Source organism: Camelus dromedarius, chromosome 7 (genome assembly GCF_036321535.1).
Source record: "Camelus dromedarius isolate mCamDro1 chromosome 7, mCamDro1.pat, whole genome shotgun sequence".
NCBI lineage: Eukaryota > Metazoa > Chordata > Mammalia > Artiodactyla > Camelidae > Camelus > Camelus dromedarius.
The window spans coordinates 48,779,187-48,798,734 of NC_087442.1; the positions used below are offsets into that span (position 1 = coordinate 48,779,187).

Below are 19,548 nucleotides of genomic sequence, written 5' to 3' on the forward strand. Positions count from 1 at the left end.
TTATGACTGTATAGTAACAATTTCTTGGAAGGTGGATGAAAGTAAAGGAAAGAAAGGAAGAAAGGAAAGAAAGAGGGAAGGAGGGAGGGGATGTGATGAAAAGGGAGAGAGAAAGGAAGGAGGGAGAGGGGAGGGCAGGGGAGGAGAGACGTCCAAGTCGGTTCAGGCTGCTGTAACACGTTCTGTAGACTGGGTGGCTTATAAACAACAGAAATTTACTTCTCACAGTTCTGGAGACTGGAAGTTAGGGTTAGGGTTAGGGTGCCAGCATAACTGGGTTCTGATCAGACTCTCTCCTGGGTTGCAAATTTCTGGCTATGTCCTCTTGTGGCAAATGAGAGTAAAGGTCTCTCTAGAATCTCTTTAATAAAGGCACTGGTCCCATTCACAAGGGCTCTAACATCATGATCTAATTGTCTCCCCAAAGCCCTGCCTCCAAATACTGTAGTATTGGGGATTTGGCTTTAATGTATGAATTCTGGAGGGACACAAATGTTCAGTTCATAGAAGGGGAGGGAAGGGATTTTTAAAAGGTCACTGGTGTCTTTCCTGTCTTTCTAATTTCCTTATAAGTTATAAAAGAAAAAAATTATAAGATCTAAACTTTTTAGAAACTGTCATCTGGTTATCCTCCTGTAACATCTGAGGTTCCCACAGATGACATTAACTGTCAAAGATTCTCTACCCTTTAATCAAATTGTGTGAAAATTTCTCCACTCCAAGTATCTCTAAAGTCTAGAATCTCTAGTCTGGTGAGATTTAAAAATAGTGTATGATTATAAACTTGGGTACAGATTTTAACATGTTAATTCCTGGGTGAGAATGTTCTGTGAATAAAGTGTCGTGCCTTTAAGGAATTAATGGCAATAGCATCAGGAGAGGTAGTGTTTTCCTCTAATAGTCAATTAACTTTGTTATTTACTTTATTAATTAACAGTAATTCAGAGTTATTTGAGGCTAGAATATAATATCTTTCCATATTTTCTGAGAAAGTGTAAACAGCAAAATATATTCTCAAGAAACAACATACCATTTGAATGTACTTTAAAAAGAGATGTAACTGGTTGATTCTGTTTGAAATGAGGAGCTACAATTTCCCACTTGAGATGATTCAGTTATTTGGTAATCGACATTCAGTGTTATGTTTAATCAACTATTAAAAGATTATACTTATGCATCCCTGGGTTTCAGTCTTGGTGATAAGTACTCTATGACAGACACAATAAGGAATGCTGAATTGTTAAAGAAACAAAATGAACTACTTGTACTTCTTTCTGCTCACCCTGCTGTTTCATGCATCCATGGCCTTACCCTTTTCTGGGAACTACATACACTTAGCTTAGATGACACATTGTCAAGAAAGCCTTGTCTGAAACCTCTGGTTGGACTAAATTCCCCTCCTCCCTACTCTGAGGGAAAACTTTTATCATTCTTTCTGAATATTTGCCATACCACGTTAGAATGTTGGATTTTCTCTCACACAGGACCGTGATGTATACCCAAGGGGAATGACTATGAGCTCTTCTCTTTTGTAATGCCAACTGCTGCCTCACTCACGGTCTAACAGATGCTGGGTGCTCAATGTGTGTTTGCTACCTCAGCTAACTGTCAACAGCAAGTAGTACCTAATGATGTAAAACTGAATGCTAAAGTAAGTTATGAAACTGTTTGCCCAGTAAAGTCCAGGAAGGCTTTCTGAGGAAGTTAGGGCTAGATTTGGGTCTTCTATCTAGGGATTCAAGAAGGAAGAAAATAATTTCCAGGAAATGAAGCATGTCATTGAGGTGGGAGTGAACAAGCTATATTAAGGGATGAGGGAGGTGACTAAAGTAGAGACTGTGCTCCAAAGAAAAATGGAAATAATTACATTAGTATCACACTATAACGTATCATGAAAGCCCATAGGAGACTTTAGACAAGATACAAATATAAAATAAATGATTAATCTTGGGGTAGTGTATAGCTCAGGGGAAGAGTGCATGCTTAGCATGCACAAGGTCTGGATTCAATCCCCAGTACCTCCATTAAATGAATAAATAAATAAATAAACCTAATCAGCCCCCACCCAAAAAAAGTTAAAATAAAAAAATTTTAATTATTAAATCTATTGAAGCATTCAATTAAATGTATTAAATATTCACAGAACATTTACTACACGGAAGGCATTATGCTCGGTTCTGCCAGGGATCTTATGATATTTGGGTTGAATAAAAACCCGTAGCTGTATTAAAAGAGACCCACATCAAACCAACAGTAGAATCAAAAGCAAAGCCACACCCTGTGTTTCTCCAGAACAATCAACCAAGCAGTATTTGGGGAATATCTGTTGTGTGGTGCCACAGAGTAACAAATCATTTGTAAAATAAATCACCTCTAAGTTCATAGAGAGTCCCTACACTACCTGTTGGGAAAATAGATACTAAAACAATAAAATTCTTCTAAACGAAAAAAAGGAGCTAACCAAATTCCCTAAGCCCACACAGCTAGAGAACTACAAAGTTTTGCAGCTCAGTGGAACTAGTGACAATTCAACAAGATGGTATTTAGATCATTTGTGGGGATTAACAGTGAAAGTGGATTCCGAGTCAGAAAATCTGGATTCAGTCCCTAAATTTGAGTGTTAACTGCTCACCATTCATTTTCCAAAATGTGTATTACCTCTCAGAGGATTACTTGGAGGGTTAATTGAGATGATTGCTGTATGATCAAGTTCCTAGCATAATAACACACAATAGATATTAAATAAATTAAATAAATATTAAACAAATTAAATCTGAATCTACCTAGAAGATAAATTTTGCTTACTTCAGAGTTTTCATGAGATATATTCCTGGCCATTATAGAGTCAGCTATTAATTCCTGAAACACTGTGGTCTGTGCCCTCTCTATTAAGCCAGATTGCATAGAAACTTGGTAAAAAAAAAAATAGCCCCTGTCCTCTAAGAAGCACCCAAAGCACCTTCTGTTTATGGTAGCTCAGCTATCCTTGACATGTATAGCAGAGCAGGGTGCTGTGTTTTGGTCAGCCTTGCTTTTTCAACTTTAACTCCCCCTTTCTTTTCATGTCAGATGATCCTCTTTTCCGCCTGCTGCATCTGTGGACTCATCGGGGGCATCCTGAACGTTCAGTTCCTTCGGGCTGTGACAAAGAAGACCTCTTCCCTGTATCCTCTGCATCTCGCCTCCATGTCTCTTGCGTGCATTGGGATCGGGGGCTGCACCCTCTCTTCATGGCTCACGTGTCGACTAGCCAGCTATGAACAGAGGAGAATGTTCTCAGAAAGGGAGCATTCTCTGCATCACTCTCATGAAATGGCTGAGAAAGTGAGTTTTGTACCTTTTCCTTTCACTGCTATCATGCGATGAAGACTGCAGTCAAAATAGGTGAATCAACTTGTAGCCTTAGATGAGAATTTGAGGGATTGTATTTTATAAGAGTTTGGCCCTATTGTACTAAGAATAGGAATTTTTTATTATTTTTTTTCTTGGTAATTCTAGGAACACCTATTTTCAACGTAATTTTGTAGCCTCTCTATCTATGTAAAAGCACAGTTCCTAAAATAGAATCTCATAAAATATTGAATGCCTTATAAATACGGATTTTTATGTGTTGTACTGTGGAAAAACATAAACCAAATACACTCTCAAGTCAATAATGCCAGTTTTAGCAATCCGATGAATTCTCCTTTCTAGCTCACCCCTTGTGCTTGTAAGTAGATGCATTTGATTATGTAAATTAGATTTTCAAGCATAAAGAGGCCTTTTAATAAGACGACAAAAAGCTTTGCCTATCAGTGCAGATATTACAATCCATGTAAAGCTTCATTTAATTCTTATCTAAACTTCATGCATATTTGGGTAGCTTTGCCTGTATTTTAAACAACGTTCCTTGCATAACTGTTTCATGAAACCCATTCAAAGAGGAAGTTACATTTATTGCATAAAATGACAGTGATATAGTGAGCTGTCTGTGTTTCTTCTACATTTTGTACATATTTCTTAATTCAGTTCCTGCTACTGGGTCTGTTAAGGAAAAGATAAAACATCTGTAAAATAAACTCACTAAGATAATGGCTACATCATATTTTACTTGATATCATGGAAAAAAACTGCATAACAACAGAATAGAAGAAAGAGTAGTAAGAGTTGCTACCGCATATTTCTTTAGAATGTGCTTTTGAAGAAAAAAATATTCATTTTGTAGTTTTATGTGTTTCCATTTCATATACAATCTATACATTCAAATAAGGAGAGTAGGTGCTCTTAAATTGTTTCAAGAAAGTGATTTTAAGCTGAACTACCTGTGTCCTTCCAAAAAGAGTTAATAGTACAAATAGGACTGGTAACTTAAAGAAAAAGGATTGTTAAAAATAAGTTATCGTTATATATTTGGATAGTGGCTCATTTGTGCTCTATTTTTGTACTAGTGTGCTTTAGTTTTTTATGTATATGTTTGTGCAATATTTATTGTATGATTGTTATATTTATATTAGAGATTGAGGGCTATTGAAATAACCGACTTGCCCAGCTGCCCGGTGGTGCCCCCGACACCAGAGTTACCTACAAGGTACGCTGACTTCTAGGGAGTTACCATGTTGTAATGTCACTGCAGGAAGCACTGCCTCTTCTAGGAAGCCATGATGTCAGCAGATCAGTCTGGACTGATGCTGTGATGTTGTTCCTCAAAGTATTGCTTTCATGACAACTACTCTGAGGACCTGACATAAACCTACATGGCAGAGTCCTGCAGCTTGAAAGTTGGTTGAGTATTTAAAATATTCAGCCTGCCCATAAGCATCCAAACACACTTCTGCTTGGATGATTTGTGACTCCTTTATTCTCTGCTTTATCATGAATCTGACTTGATACCATCATTCACAGACCAGAGTTCTGTGTTTAGTAATAGATGTGTCTGATAAAGGCAAACGCTCTCATGCCAAAGTTGCATGAGCAGATAACCTAAGTTTGACACTACTACAGTAAAAATTCGGTATAAAAGCTTTCTCCTTGTAAACTTACCTGGTGTGCTACACTTCAAATTTATTTCCCTTGTTATGGATTTCTGAAAATAGTCACCATTCTTGCTTTGGTTAAACAATACAATTAGAAATATAGGAAGTGATGTAGACACGATGGCCCAACTGCAGAAAGCATATCCATTGGCAAACAATCACATCGAGTCCTGCCCAAATTTAGAGTATAATCTTCTTGTTAAATTGGACATGCCTATTTGCAAATTAACTGAAGATACTCGTCCATTTTAAAACAAATTTTCACTCTTTTTTCCTGTCAGTACTTTTGTTATGTCCATACTAGAGTGAATATAGTTACAAAAATTCTTTCTTTTTGTAAGATTTTTAAAAACTGGATTTTTTCTTAATCCCACAATATAAGATTATACCTTGGATTATTTTTTTATGTTTCTTAAGATACTTTTGAATGCAAAGTTATTTTAGGATAAGAAAGGTCACCTGGGAATCTTTCTTTTGTAAATTCATTAGAAAATTGTGTTTTTGTCTTAATAGAAGGAATAGAAAAAGATAGATGAGTGAATTTTGTCAAAGATCATATTGGAGGGATCATTTCTGTTTTTCTTGCCACCCATAATGAGTTCTGAAATGAAGCCTCAAATCAAGTATCTTATCAATAAACTTAACTTCAGCCAAATAACCCCAGTGTATTTTCAGACCTACTTTCAGCAGCATATCTCTAGCAGAGCTAGCCTCTCAATTAGACTGAACCATCACCAGACCATAGAGACAGGCTGTTGATTCCAAAAGAACTTCTCCACATTCTGTCACAGCCTTTCCCCCAAATGGTTTGAGTTCTCAGCTTTAGGTAATTCCTCAGCACCTTGCCAGGATAGGTATAATGGATATCCACATACAAGACAACCCCCCAGGGCCTGGAAGAGGCCAGGTACTTCGCACAGAGAGAGAGGTCTTGATGTGAAAGGAGGAAAGGTCTTCTTTGCATATTGCCTTCTTTCTCAGAATTTTTTTGGACAAAACTCTATCTCATTTTCTAAAAGACAACAAAGTTTTCAAAAGCAAAGTTCCAAAACCAGACCAATTCTTACCTTCCAGTCCTTCACTGATCTTCCAAAACAAGTTTGAAATCCACTTAATACAAGAAGCAAGTGTCTTTATTCTATTTCATCTCCCGTACTGAATTTTCAAAGAGAAGAGACTAAAAATGAGACATGGATGTCATTTCATTTTTAAAATAGATATTTGGAAGAATTTCTAAATTTACAAAAGCAAGCACATTACTTTTTATTTTTAATTCACCCAACCAGAAATTAGATATATCTGATAGGCTTGAGATCATTGAGAAAATAATTTCCACTTGAGTCTTCTTTATGGCACTTTTGCAAATAGGCTTGTTCATCTGTGGAAAGATGTTGTCATCTATTTTTAGATAGTTTAGCCTAAATATTAATATGGCGGTGAACTAAACATTATAAATCTGAATGGGACTCACACCTTCTCATTACCTTTTATTGTATAGGGAAGAGTTTAATGTTTAACAAAACATATGAATCAAAGCATCTAAATTCTTCTTAAATTAACATATTTTCTAAAATTGCAAATGAAACTTTTTATGTTAGTTCAGCCTTTATAGCTAAATTTTTGTTGCCTTCCCATGTAGTTTTCCTTATTAACTACTTAGTAATTGATCCCTTAAAAAACATGTTAAGAGCTTTTACCGTTTGTTTTTTTACTGTATGAGCATTAGTGTCATGAAAAACAATCTGTCCCACTATGAATGATTATTGATCCTCACTTACAGATAAGCAGTGATCCCCTTGGGGGCCTTTTTCAGTTCTTCGCAAAAAAGCTACACATTTTTCTGTAGGATAAAGGTAACCCCTAGAATTTGTTGGCACTTTGTTGACATGCTCAGCAGAGAAGCCTGTACATTGGAAAAACTTGGGCATTTAATCATTTTCTTCCTAGGTGAGTGAGTTCTTTCCAAAACAGAGTTGAGGAACAGAAGGGGAGACTCTGGAGACTGGGTAGAGGTTAAACTGTTGTTATGGATAGAAGACTTTGATCTGACAGGCTGTCACTTTAGCATTTTCATGTGCTCCAAGATGCCATGAAACTTCACTTCCTCAAATGCAGCAACAGTTTTAATCCTTGTCCTCCCCCAAAACTCAGCAAGGTTTTCAATGGCTTGAAGTTTCTGTTTTGCAAACTCATTAACCAAATTAATGTCTTACTCTGAAAGTGAATCTTAATTAATTCATGTTATTTTCCTAACAGGAAATGACAGACAACATGAGCAATGGAGGACCACAACTGGTATTTAATGGAAGAGTCTAATCAATGTTTTAAAGAATTGATTATTTTTTAGGATTTTCATGAGGCAAGGAAATACCAAAGGACTAGGAGATAAAATTAAAACAGTTCTTGCATTTGCTGTTATCCCTCCCAAGCACTCACTAAAATTATTCTTCCTCAATTTTGCCTCACTATTTTCTTCAGCTTTTTTAACTGGGTGAGAAACTTTCCAGAAATGCTCTAGTATGTAATATCAACCAGCTTTCTAAATTGTGCTAAAAAAGACTTTTCAGGGGAAAAAAAGGAATGGATAAAACAGAAAGGTTCGTATTCTACACAAACACTATTTGACTAGCATGAGTGTTAGATTTGTAATGACATGTTTCATATAAGTAATTAAAAAGTGCAAGTATCAAGAAATAATAATTTATTGATGTCTTCGTTCTGAAAGACGGTGGCTTCAAAGAATGCCACAATTCAAAACCTCATCAATGCCTTGTTGTAAAAACATTGTAATTATTTTCAATTTGGGAATGAACTATATTTCATAATTTATTTGTAAATTACCAAAAAACCTAAAGCATAAAAAAGAGGTTTTTTTAGAGAGAGACAATATTAATCTGTATGATATTTTTGCACAAGAGCGAAAAGTTGTAAATGAATATCACGTAAGGAGAATAAATATGTTTGATTTTACTGTGCAGGTTGGTGGGCAAGTTCATGAATGAATCTAAGAATAAAATAAAGTATACGTGTATGTATATATACTGTAAATATAAAAAATATATATAGCACAAATTTATAGCATTCATGAATGTAAATAAGTAGTAGAAAAGAAATTGTGATGCTGTGGGGGTATTATCAAGATTTTATTCCCACTGAAATGAGACAGCAATTATTCAAGGCTTTTCTGTGCCTACAAAGTCACATTTAATTTCTACTAAATTTTTTCATTTTTATTGCTTTTATTATGTCTGCTGTGTGTAAATATCATTGTGGCTGGTATTTATGGAGTTATGTGATCTGAATAGTGTAGTATCAAGATAGATTACTTAATTATTTGGCTATATTACTATTATGATATTTATGTAAGAACAATTATTAATATTGATTTATAAACATAACCACTTTAATTCAAATACTTCCACATTATAAATATAGACATAATGACTTGTGATTATTCATGATATTTATATTTCAAACACTATAAGCCAAATTAAATTATATAAAAGTACAGATGATGTATGCCCAAAAGATGAAGTTACAACTAGCTTTGTTAGAATTTAATTTAGGTTTTTTGTTTTGTTTTACAATTCACATGGAAAAATACAGACAGACCATTTTTAAGATTGCATATATCCAAAGGATCTGAAAGAGTTCTCTGTAGAAGGAAACAAAAAGATAGGCTTAAATTTATATAGCTAGATTCAATCCTTGTCTTCCATAACGGAATGTTAGAATGGCAACCTGTGACAATGTATATAGGTGAGAAAATAGCATGGTCTTGGAAAATATTTCTGAGAATGTAACTTATGGCAACAGATAAAGAAATCTAATGTTTTAAAATATATAACTCACTGTATTTATGGTATACTTTTATTTTTCCTCAAAGCAGTTTTCAAGTCATTTTTTATGATTTGCTTACTGAATTATAGATAAATTAACACCTTTAATATCTAGTATGAGAACATGTTATCATTTAGAAGCAATATATAGGTTTTAATTGTACTAACAAAGTACAAATAATTCCAACTAATGGAAATCTAAAGGTCTTTTAGTTTTAGAATAACTTGATCATCACCTACCCTATTTAAATCAGCTTATAAACAAAATCTGGCTATATATGTTTAAAAGAAATGACTGGACCATGTTGTTTGGTATAGTTTTTGAAGTCTCCCAACTCATATGAATGATTTCATTAGCCAGTAAATTACAGAAGTTGCCCATAAATGCAGCCTCAGATAATGAACCAACATCATCACTATTCATTTGATGCCATAATCAGCCATGCTCTTTGTCACTGAAAATCTAAACTATAGAGTGAATGTATTTTGTGGTTAAATGGTTCTATTGAATTTATGCAAGGATGTAGTTTTATACTGAAGGACTAACCGCTGACTCTAATTTTAGGTGGCATTTCTTTGTCGACATATTTGTACAATACAGAGTTATAATACACCAGTAAGATGTTTTAATGCCTTTTGAAATAATACACGGAATCAGCCATTAAAGGACAAAAGTAGGTCTATCACTGCTTTGACATAAAGTTAAGAAGCGGTGTCATCATCATAATTATCCAAGTAGTCTACAGTGTATTTAGCCAAGTATAGCTACATATTTAATGTAATTATTTCAACCCAATCTTTTCAGGACTCACTTATTTAGAGTGATTTATTTGGGAAGTGTGATTCTTTTTGAGATAAGTGAAGGAAGTTAGAAAGACTTTACAAGTACTTGAAAATCTGATTTTCATAATAATTGAAATGTGAACTAGAATATTTCAAGTGACTATCTTACAGTTTTAGTATGAGCCTACCCTTGGGAAAAAGTAATGTGATACTAAATTAGAAAAAATATGTGAAACTAATGTGGCAGTGTGCTGTCGAGACTAGCTACAAAAAGGGGCAGTAATTTTAAGTATAAAAGAATAAAAGTGGACTCTGCTTAAAAAATTTTCTACATATATGTGTGTGTCTCTGTACACATACATACACATATATACAACTGTTTAGAAGTGGAACATGGTACAATGAGTCTATTGCTATGTCTGGGTAATAAAATGGTGTGTTTTGAAACTAACTGGTGTGAGCTTTCTTTCCATCATGATACAAAAAATAGTTTCCCCCGATAGCTAGATGAATAAATGTGCTGTTCTGAGATTAGAGGGAACAGGATGCTGTAAATGAGGAAGCAGAGATAGTCCCAGCTAGAGGATATAGAATTAAGAAAGGGTATTATTTGAGATAGAAAAGATTAAAGTATGTTCAAATGTAGACAGGAAGTGGTTGAAGATACAGGACAAAACAAGCATGATGAAAAAGTGAGGTCCCTGAGGAGGCAGGAGGTAATAAGATACAGATCATAGGAGAGAGAATCAACTAGAGATAGCACTGAGATTGCAAATCTCACAAATGAAACCTTTAAATGAAATATTTGGAGAACTCTGCTGACCTATTTAGATTTGTCAGATTGGTTGTTACTGGCATTTGAGGGGGACAGTACTTCACTGTGCAGACTGCACTATGCATTTCAGGCCATTAAGCATCTCTGGTCCCCACCCACTAAATGCCAGGAGGACACTTTTGTTATAACAACTGAAAGTATCCTAACAAACTTTCACCTGTCTCTTTGGTAGGGAACTATTGCCCCCTAATTTAGAACCACTGAGGAAAACCCTTGAACATGATCCAGAGTGACCAATGCTAGTGCAACTCACAGGTTGAGACTTGAATTGCTCAGGGTCATAAACTCACTGTTCTAAGTTCTGCTGTAGTATTTGATATAGTAGCTACAATCCTGTCCACATGTGATTGTTTAAATTTAAATATAAATCAATTAAAATCAAATTATTCAGTTTCTCAGTTGAACTAGCCACATTTCAAGTTCTGAACAGCCATATGGACAACATCTCAGAAAGCCTACTGGACGATGCTAGTCAAAAGTACATTGAGGGGAACCGTCCCTCACCCACAGTACTTATTATAAAGGTTCTTTCACAGTCAACCAATTTTCATTATGATAGAATTTGGGAAAAGAGTTGGTAAACACTTGTGGAATTTGTAGTTGATGAACCAGTTAAATCTAAGGACTGAACGAAGCTAGCAAAAACTAGCAAAAATACAGTGTAGGCCAAACACATAATAAAGTTGAGAAGTTGCTTTAGAGATTTCATGTTTAAAAAAAAAATCTGTTCTTGCAAAGATTCCACTAAATCACTAAATATTTTATGTTTGACAGGTAAAGTGAGATGTTGCATAACGCCTATTTTTAAAGAAATGTACTCAGCCCATCGCCCTGCGTCAATGAAAAATTCTGCATTTCTTGGGCTTGGGAAGGTGAGAACAACAACATGCTGCCCTCCACTTTTTTCATTTCGTTCACTTAGCACAAAAGTGGCACGTTTAGAACTACATTTTCAAAGATTATTTAGCAAACACATTTCAGAAACTCAGAGAGAGTATCTTAAGTACCATTTGGTTAAAACAGAGTTTCCAAATAAAGTTTCAGAACTTGGCATCACTTCACTCTTTTCTCCCTTAAATCATTTTTCTGGAAGCATATGTAATATTTCTTACTCAAAGGATATGACAGCCAAGAAATTCAATTATTCCAAGTCCATAAATCACAGGTTGTCAGTTACTCATAGCAGAGGAAACCAATTCAGAAATTGCTGGAAATGTGTATGCCTAGTAAACTTATACAGAAGAATTTAAAAAAAACCAAAAACTCTTTTTACTGAATACAAAGTCTTTTACTAGGAAAGTATTTCCCAAGAAATATACTGTAAAAAGTCAAACTCTAGATCTAAAAAAATTTATTTCACTATGTTAACAGTTCAGTATTACCTACATCGATTAACTGCGGTCAGATCACTTTCATTTACTTGGGAATCTTTCAGAACTCGGGTCCATCTTCACTTTCCTTCCTATCAGCTAGACTACTGATTTCAACATCTTTCCTGCCTTAACATCCAAAGGCTCTGCTTCTGTAGCCTCACAGCGCATGGCAAGCCCTGCCCTCAAAGTCAAAATGTGTTGTTACTGAGGATTGCCAGAGAGACTAGATGCTTCACGGGAAAACCTAAAATCTTGTCAAATTTGCATCAAATCTTTTATTGACCACAAGGGATCAGGACTCATGATTGCACCTTCTTATTAGTCAATCTGGTTATTGGTCCTTAACTACTCACTAAGACCATGGACCTCAAACATTCCACAGCATCTGGAAGAAGGGCTAGAAGAAATCCCTCCGGCCCTCCAAGTTCACTTCCCCGGGAAAGAAAAGCCACAGGTTACTCTGTGGGTGGCTGCACCAGCCAACACTGTCCCTCGCCCTGCCCCTCATTGTAAATCAGCCAAAGAAAGAGGTAACACTCAACCTCTTTCATATAAACGGGCTCTAAGGCCTCTAAGCTGTCTAGACGCCCACCGCCCCCATGACTATCCACACAGTCTTCTGAGATTTGGACGTCACTGCCTTTTCTGTCTTCCAAGTATATTGATACTTTCACAACAATATCTGAGAAAAACAAATAAAATAAAATGAAGGCTCTGTATCTTCTATAATAAAACACATTTCTGGAAAGAATATCATGTTTTCAGGTCATGATAGAGAGGTAACATTAGCCTATTACTATCCATCGGCAAAAAAGATGGCAGTGCAGCAGGTAAAAAGACAGCCATTTATTAAGCACTCTTATAACATACATTGTCTATAAATGTGAATATTCCTCTGTCATATCAATAGCATTTATTTTACTTGAAATATGGAAAAGGTGGGAAGACATCAATATTTCACCTAAAAGGTAAGGTCATTTCTGGTTTCTGTATCCATGAATCTTAAAGTCATTCAACCAAAGCATGCAATTTATATACACTTAGGTCCAAAAAACAAACCACCACTCCATCCCATACAAACCACTCCACTTGACTTGTTCTGCTGCTTCTGATTTCAGATCCAAATATCTGATGTGTGGCACTGCCTTGATTTCAGTTTCTGGCCCCTGTTCTTGGACCTGAGGCTTTATCTCTCTAGCTGTCAAGCTTTGACCATCGCAGCTACACACCTCACTCTAAACTAACAGGACTTCAGTGGTGTTAGTTACCCGGCAAACAGGCATGTGCTCAAATTGAAAATGGGAATTCAAAGGAAGGATCTCAGATAATTAAAGGGAGAACTTGAGCTCTCTATACCTTGAATGTAAAGAAGTTGAAAAATCTAGGAGGTCATTGGAGGCAGTGAGGGAGCTGTCAGTGAGAAACCAAAGCAAGATGACTTCCCCCCTGGGTTTCATAAGGGAGTTAGATCAGTAAGCTACAAAGAACACTAATTTCATAATGAACAAAATTCTGCCTTTATATTTTAGATATGTTAATTTCTTGTAGTATCTGCCTTTTCTTTTAAATCTTTAGCCTACTCACCTGCACCAAAAAAAAAAAAAAAAAAAAAATCACCATCAGAGGAAGAGGTTTTTTCAAGCAGAGCTAGCACTATCCGTAAGTATCATCCTAAAGCAGGTATGGTGCATGACAGCAGGAACCACAACAAGAAACATCAAGAGAAAGTGAGACACTTTGGTCCTCCTCACCCAGAAATACCCATTTCCATGTGTATTTTGGAGTTTCAGAGTTTTATTTTACCGACAAATGCGGCTTTTATGTAGTGTCTTCCTGCACGAATTCTGCCCACTGTTGCTTTCTTTCACAACCGAGAATGTCCACTTTGCCACTAGATAAAGATAAATTCCTTTACTGTAATAATTTCCAAAGCCTTAAAGTATTGATGGCACCCTGTAGCCAGAAGAGGAAGTGGAGAATATGATCTATTAATATGGATTTTGTGTAATGACTTGAGAGTAAATTCTGTATCAAAATGCACCATCTCTAAATTTCATTTTTAGCTACTTTCCACCCTCAAACTTTCCATACCACGTTCTTTGGAATATATTTAATGTCAAAGATCTGCGAGTATACACCTACACAAAACTCTGCAGCCAGCAGGTGGTTGATTAAACTACAGCTTTAAAGTAATATTCAAAAACATATAAAAGGAAAGTGTTCTCTTTTTGTTCTGCAGCAAGCTAAAGACAGATGGAAGTAAACGAGAATTTCCACAGATACCCTTGCAAAGCACCATGGTTAATTTCATTGGCCAGATTCCTTGGATTTGAAAACCTTGCAAGAGGGGTGTTGAAATTTTGCTGCAGTAATGTCTAACTGAGAAGGAAACAGGGCCTTAGGAGAAATGCTAGCCCTAGTTTTCATCAAAGGACAGGAAGCTATGTAAAGATGACATCAAATCCTCAGAAAGTAGCCCACTCCTTCTGAGACCTTCTTTACCTCTTCCCAACCAAACCAGTGCACACCTACAAGTGTACACCCACAGACACAAACACACATCCTGAATTCAATTTATTAAGATGATCCTTTTTAAGTAGAATCTTTCATCCAAAAGAGCTCTGTAGGTGCCTTCCTGGTAATGACTGATAGATACCTAGATACTTGCAACCTCAGGTGGCTAAAGTTAAATATTGGTATGATTTTATGATTTTATCTAAGTCTATATTTTAAAGTTTAGGTTTAAACAAATGTATATATATAAAAGTGTGTGCTAACATATATATACATGTATGTGTTTGTATAAATGTGTTTGTATTTTGAGAGAGAGAGAATTCTAATACACTTTCTTCAGTAATATTCAGAACATCTAAACTACAGCCAGGAGATAAAATCCAAGCATAAAGATCAGGGTGTTTCAACATTATTATATCTGGTTACCGCAAAAGTCAGACACAAATAACTGCATATCTAGAGGGTGAAAATATGATGAGTACTTAAATTTATTGTTCTTTTTCTTACCCTCATAAGCACCTAATGTGATTTACAAATAATCTATTTATTAAAACTGTGAAAACTGTATTTATATATTATGGATGAGAAAAAAGATTGCCTCTAGACTGAAAAAGTTGAGTAAACACTGCCTCTTCATGGGAACAAGTAGGTTGTGTTCTTTGAGAAAGTTTGAATTAAGCAATTCAAGTAGCAAGATAATTGAGGCATAGTCATGTTTTGGATGAAATTATCACATAGATAAACAATTTTGTATGCCTTCTCTTATTTACAAATGAAAAGTGTGCACAAGTGTATTTGTTGTTAATTTAACATGGCTGGGCCATTGATTTCAGTGACACGGATTGCAAAGGATTTGTCTGTGCCTCAGAAAAGAGAACATAAGTATGTGTTAATAGAAATAAGAATAACACACATTTTGTAGAAAATTGTTTTCCTTCATGAAGATTGTTCTCTACTCCTTGGAAATAATCCTATTTTGACTTAGTTTGAATTTGTTTCATTATTTAGGTTCTAACACAAAATTTACCAGAATGTTATCCCTTTCAGTGTAATGCAGAGGGGAACATAAATTGAAATTCTTCTTTCGGTATGAGAAATGCATGGAAATTAAGTAATGGCATTCTACTCGTCTGAGTCTGTGTAAGTCATGTACTATTTTATGTTACTTACTTTACAAACTTTACTGTGTTTGAATGCTAAATCATATAAAATATATTATTGATTATCACTGTATTTATATCAATTATACCTAAGTTAAAAACTGTCAGTTAAGAGCCTCTCTTCTGTATTTCAAACCTCTTTGGAGGCACTGGTTCTCAAACTTCAGCAGGTAATACTAATCACTTGGAGAGCCTGGTAAAAGGTATTGCTGGGCTCCATCCCCAGAGTTTTGATTTAGGAACCCTGGGTGGGGCCTGAGAATTTGCATTTCTAACCAATTTAGAAATAGTTTTTGCTGGTCCAGGGACCTTACTGAGGACCAGCAATAAAATATAACTTTATTAACTTAATCAAGTCTTAACTTACAGACAGATACATTTGAGTCATTGCATTTCTGTGTATTTTCAGTAACAGCTATAGCTTGCAAAATGTAAAAATCTATTTTATTCAATGAAATGTAATATAATGAGCTCTATTATTTCTTTTTCTTCATTGCAAACAAGGTTTATGTCTATTAGTTAAACAATCTAGTAAGCCGGTAGGAAGGGCCTTCAGAGTCAAAACTTAATCCTAAGTCCTTTAGTCCTTTTTTTTAAAGGATCGTAGGTAAAAACAACTGTCAATAAACAGTTGCCTTGATTTTTGCCATTCTTACAGTACTTTGGGCTAAAGCAAAACTTTACAATTTAAAGTTCATGTTTGCCATCTGCTGACATATTTGTGAATTACAAGTAGTCTGCATGGTTGGTGTAGTGTTCAGATTTTTGGTTTCTGTTTCATTTCCAAAACCCATTAGGTAAATTTTATACATGGATTTTCCCGAAAAGTGCTGTATTTCACAATTTACTGAACTACTAAATTAGAACTGTTTCCCAACGTGAGTACATTTATTTCAAATAACTAGTTTGTACTGACGCTATTTTAATTTTTCCTACTGACAAAAGAAATTGCAAATTTGTATCACTATGTATCTAGAGTGAATTTTATCAATAAAACATTTTCAGAGGCTACTGTATTGAGATCTTTAATTGTTTTAAGCTGAATCACATGTTTATGTAAATAGACTGCTTTAAAATGCCAGTACGTTGAAGAGGAGCTGAAATTAATCATGCTAATAACCCAAAACACAACAGCAACAACAAAATCATTCCCAGGATGGGGCCAAGGCATTTCCCAGTTTTCAGTCATACTCTTTTCCAAAGTTTCCTCTTATGTACAGGGCTTTACCTTGCTTTTCATTCAAAAAGATCACAAACTCCTGCTCCCATGTTCAGCTTTATAGCCTTGATCAGACTGAATTAAACATATTAAACTGAAATGGGTTCAAACAAAGATCTATTCTTCAGCACTTCATATAGATGAGTCACTGTGCCTAGTATTGCACTGTCATTATCATCTTTCATCCTCACGGCTGTCCATATCACCATACCTTTACCCTACAAATTAGGAAGTTGCAGTTTTTTGTTTGTTATCTTTTGCTTTCAATAGGAAGTTGAAGTTTAAAGGGGCCAGGCACGTTGTCCAAGGTGACAGAGTAAAGATGATACCCAGACAGCCTGACTGTAGCATCTGGCTCCTACAAGCCATGTCACGTCATCTGAATTACTTTCTGCGAGACTGCCGATACTTATAGTTTGGCCAAAACCAGTGTCCCTTTGACATCTTCCCAAGCCTGTTAAAACAGTAGTATTTACCAGTTTGGTCGGATTCCAACTTTAATATTTTTTTAGGCAGAGGCTCAGTAAAATAAGCCACCCATTTCTCTGACTCTTACAATTTCTTCCTTTATCAGCGTTAGTCATGTATCCAGGAAAAGTGAAGATTTTTAGTAATTCAAAGCATGAGCTGTGAAATAAGTCATGACTGGGTTCCACCCTCAATTGATTAACAGCTGTTTCTCCTCAGGAAAGTCAGTCCTTTGCTCAAGAAATATGTTGTAGGCAGTCAGCTTGTAGCTGTTAACAATACAGATAAAATTGCCACCAACGTGGGGCCTACATTTTTTGATCTTCTTTAGAATCTGGTTTCCTTATCTGAAATATATATAAAAATTACAGGAAGTGAAATATCAGGCCACCCAGGATGGCTGTTCTCCTGCTCACTGTACATCCCCTGCTGGACTAGTGCCTGCTTCTCCTACACCTACTCACACAACTGACCTCCCTACATACTTGCCCCCGCCCCAGCTAATGACTGTTCTAGCTTTAGATCAGAACATCTCCACTAGGAAAGCTTATGAAAGGGGCTGTGAGGGGCATGCCTCTCTGCTGATTTCCCTGGTAACCAATGAGCCAACCTGATGTCAACTCCCCCTATAACTGCTAACTTCTCCTCACCCCCCAGGAGCGAGGACTGCCGCCTTGTCCTGCCAGCCAGCCAGCCGTTTGCTGCACACAGTGGGGTACTGCTCCAGGACCTTGCTTCTGATATGTAAGATACCCTCATTTATTAAACCATGGATGTCTCTGTGGCTGACTCCAGGTTCTTTCTTCAGTCTTGAAGCTGGGGAAGTACAGGCCTTATAGGCCTGTGAGGTACAGCCCAACAATGCATGAAGATTTTGTGCTGATGGTTTGTATAAAACACTTAGCACAGTGCCTGCCAGGTTTGTAATAAACCTTAGCTGAAGATAATGATCGTGGTGGTGGTTGTGATGTTGATAAAATCATCATTCATCCTACCAGTTTGGTAAAATCAACCCAGAAAGGTGATGAAACCCTTCCTATCAGTCCTATTATAACTTTTTGTCCAGGATGGGCATTTTTAGGAATTTCCAGTGTCCATCTGGTAGATGATAAAAGTAACCCCTCATCCTGTCTTAGGCGAGGACAAAATACTTGAGATGCATGCACTGGATTGACATTGTGTGAGTTCCAGAGCCTAGGCAAGAGATCCTGTATGTTTCTCTCTCTCACTCTTTATCTGAAACGTGCACAGCTGCCAGGAAAGCAGGCCAACTCTAACCTGCTGGAGTAAGAGACGTCTAGAGCCACATCTGCCCACAGATGCATGAGGGAGGCCAGCCCAAATTTGTATTCATGGAGTTTTGAGTTAAATTTGTGATTGTTATTTAACACCACTAAATTTGGGAATGGTTTGTTATACAGCAAAAACCAATTGATGAAACAGCATTTTTGCCTGAAATACCCTTTACATGAAATTTTTGTGTAAATCTGCACACAGTTCACACTTCCTGACTAATTCAATTTCTTCATAAAAGTCAGCTCTAAGAATTTCAGCTTTAAAAAAAAAAAAGGAAAGAAGCTTGTGGCTTTAGCACCCAGGCTCTTCACCTTGCACTACATTAAACTGTCTAAAAATAGAGAATTTCTTGTAATAACCAAAATCTTCAACAACAGGAATCCTTTTGCTAATTTTTTTTTTAGTATGAAGCAATGTATGTCCATAGCAATAATATATGAAAAATTTGCTTGAGGGAAAACAAAGCCATAAACCAACCCACCCTCAAGAGATAACTAATATTAACACATGGTATTTTTATATCCATAGTCTTTTCTAATCATATAAGTGTGCATATTTCCTGTAAAAATCAAAGCATGTGGCACAAATTACTTTGTAATTTATTTAGGCAAAACCACCAAATTATTGCACATTTACATTGCTCCAGGGATTCTCTGATTGCAAGAATTAGAAACACACATAACATACTGTGTGTGTGTGTGCGTGCGCGCGTGTTGGAGAGAGGAATCAGAGGTTTAAAAAAAATATATATATATATATAGCAAGTTGCAGGAACATTTATTCCTTTGGGGTCAGTGGACTTGAGGTCAAAGTCATTTCTAACCTTCTCTTCTTGTAGAAAGGGGATTTTCTTACCACAGACTTGCCATTGGCTTGACAGGGCTTTTCGTGAGACTGGGACCATCGATGCCTGACTTTCTGTTGCAGTTTGATCAAATTTTAGAGAAAAAGAAGATGGTGCAGACTGACTATAGGTTCTTGATAAAATAAACTTTGTACGTGTGTAGGATGGGAGATGGGTGGGAGGAATCACATTGTACCTTGTTTTC

At 36.0% G+C, this 19,548-nt stretch overlaps 1 protein-coding gene and 1 long non-coding RNA gene across 3 annotated transcripts in view; both read left to right on the forward strand.

The window, feature by feature from the left end:
- TMEM196 (transmembrane protein 196) overlaps positions 1-7,687 on the forward strand; it is a 50,146-nt gene extending 42,459 nt beyond the window's left edge. Inside the window, exons 3-5 of one of the 2 annotated variants that reach the window (XM_010984663.3) lie at positions 3,070-3,324; positions 4,494-4,567; positions 7,269-7,687. In XM_010984663.3, coding sequence (XP_010982965.1) covers positions 3,070-3,324; positions 4,494-4,567; positions 7,269-7,275 — 336 coding nt within the window. In that variant the 3' untranslated portion in view covers positions 7,276-7,687. The remainder of the gene's footprint in view (positions 1-3,069; positions 3,325-4,493; positions 4,568-7,268) is intronic. The other variant, XM_010984666.3, reaches the window with a different exon arrangement.
- A 3,506-nt stretch (positions 7,688-11,193) lies between these two features.
- Positions 11,194-17,919, forward strand: LOC135321748 (uncharacterized). The gene is made up of 3 exons (XR_010381785.1): positions 11,194-11,341; positions 15,404-15,496; positions 17,861-17,919. It is a non-coding gene; the product is annotated as an uncharacterized LOC135321748 (long non-coding RNA).
- The last annotated feature ends 1,629 nt before the right edge of the window (positions 17,920-19,548 follow it).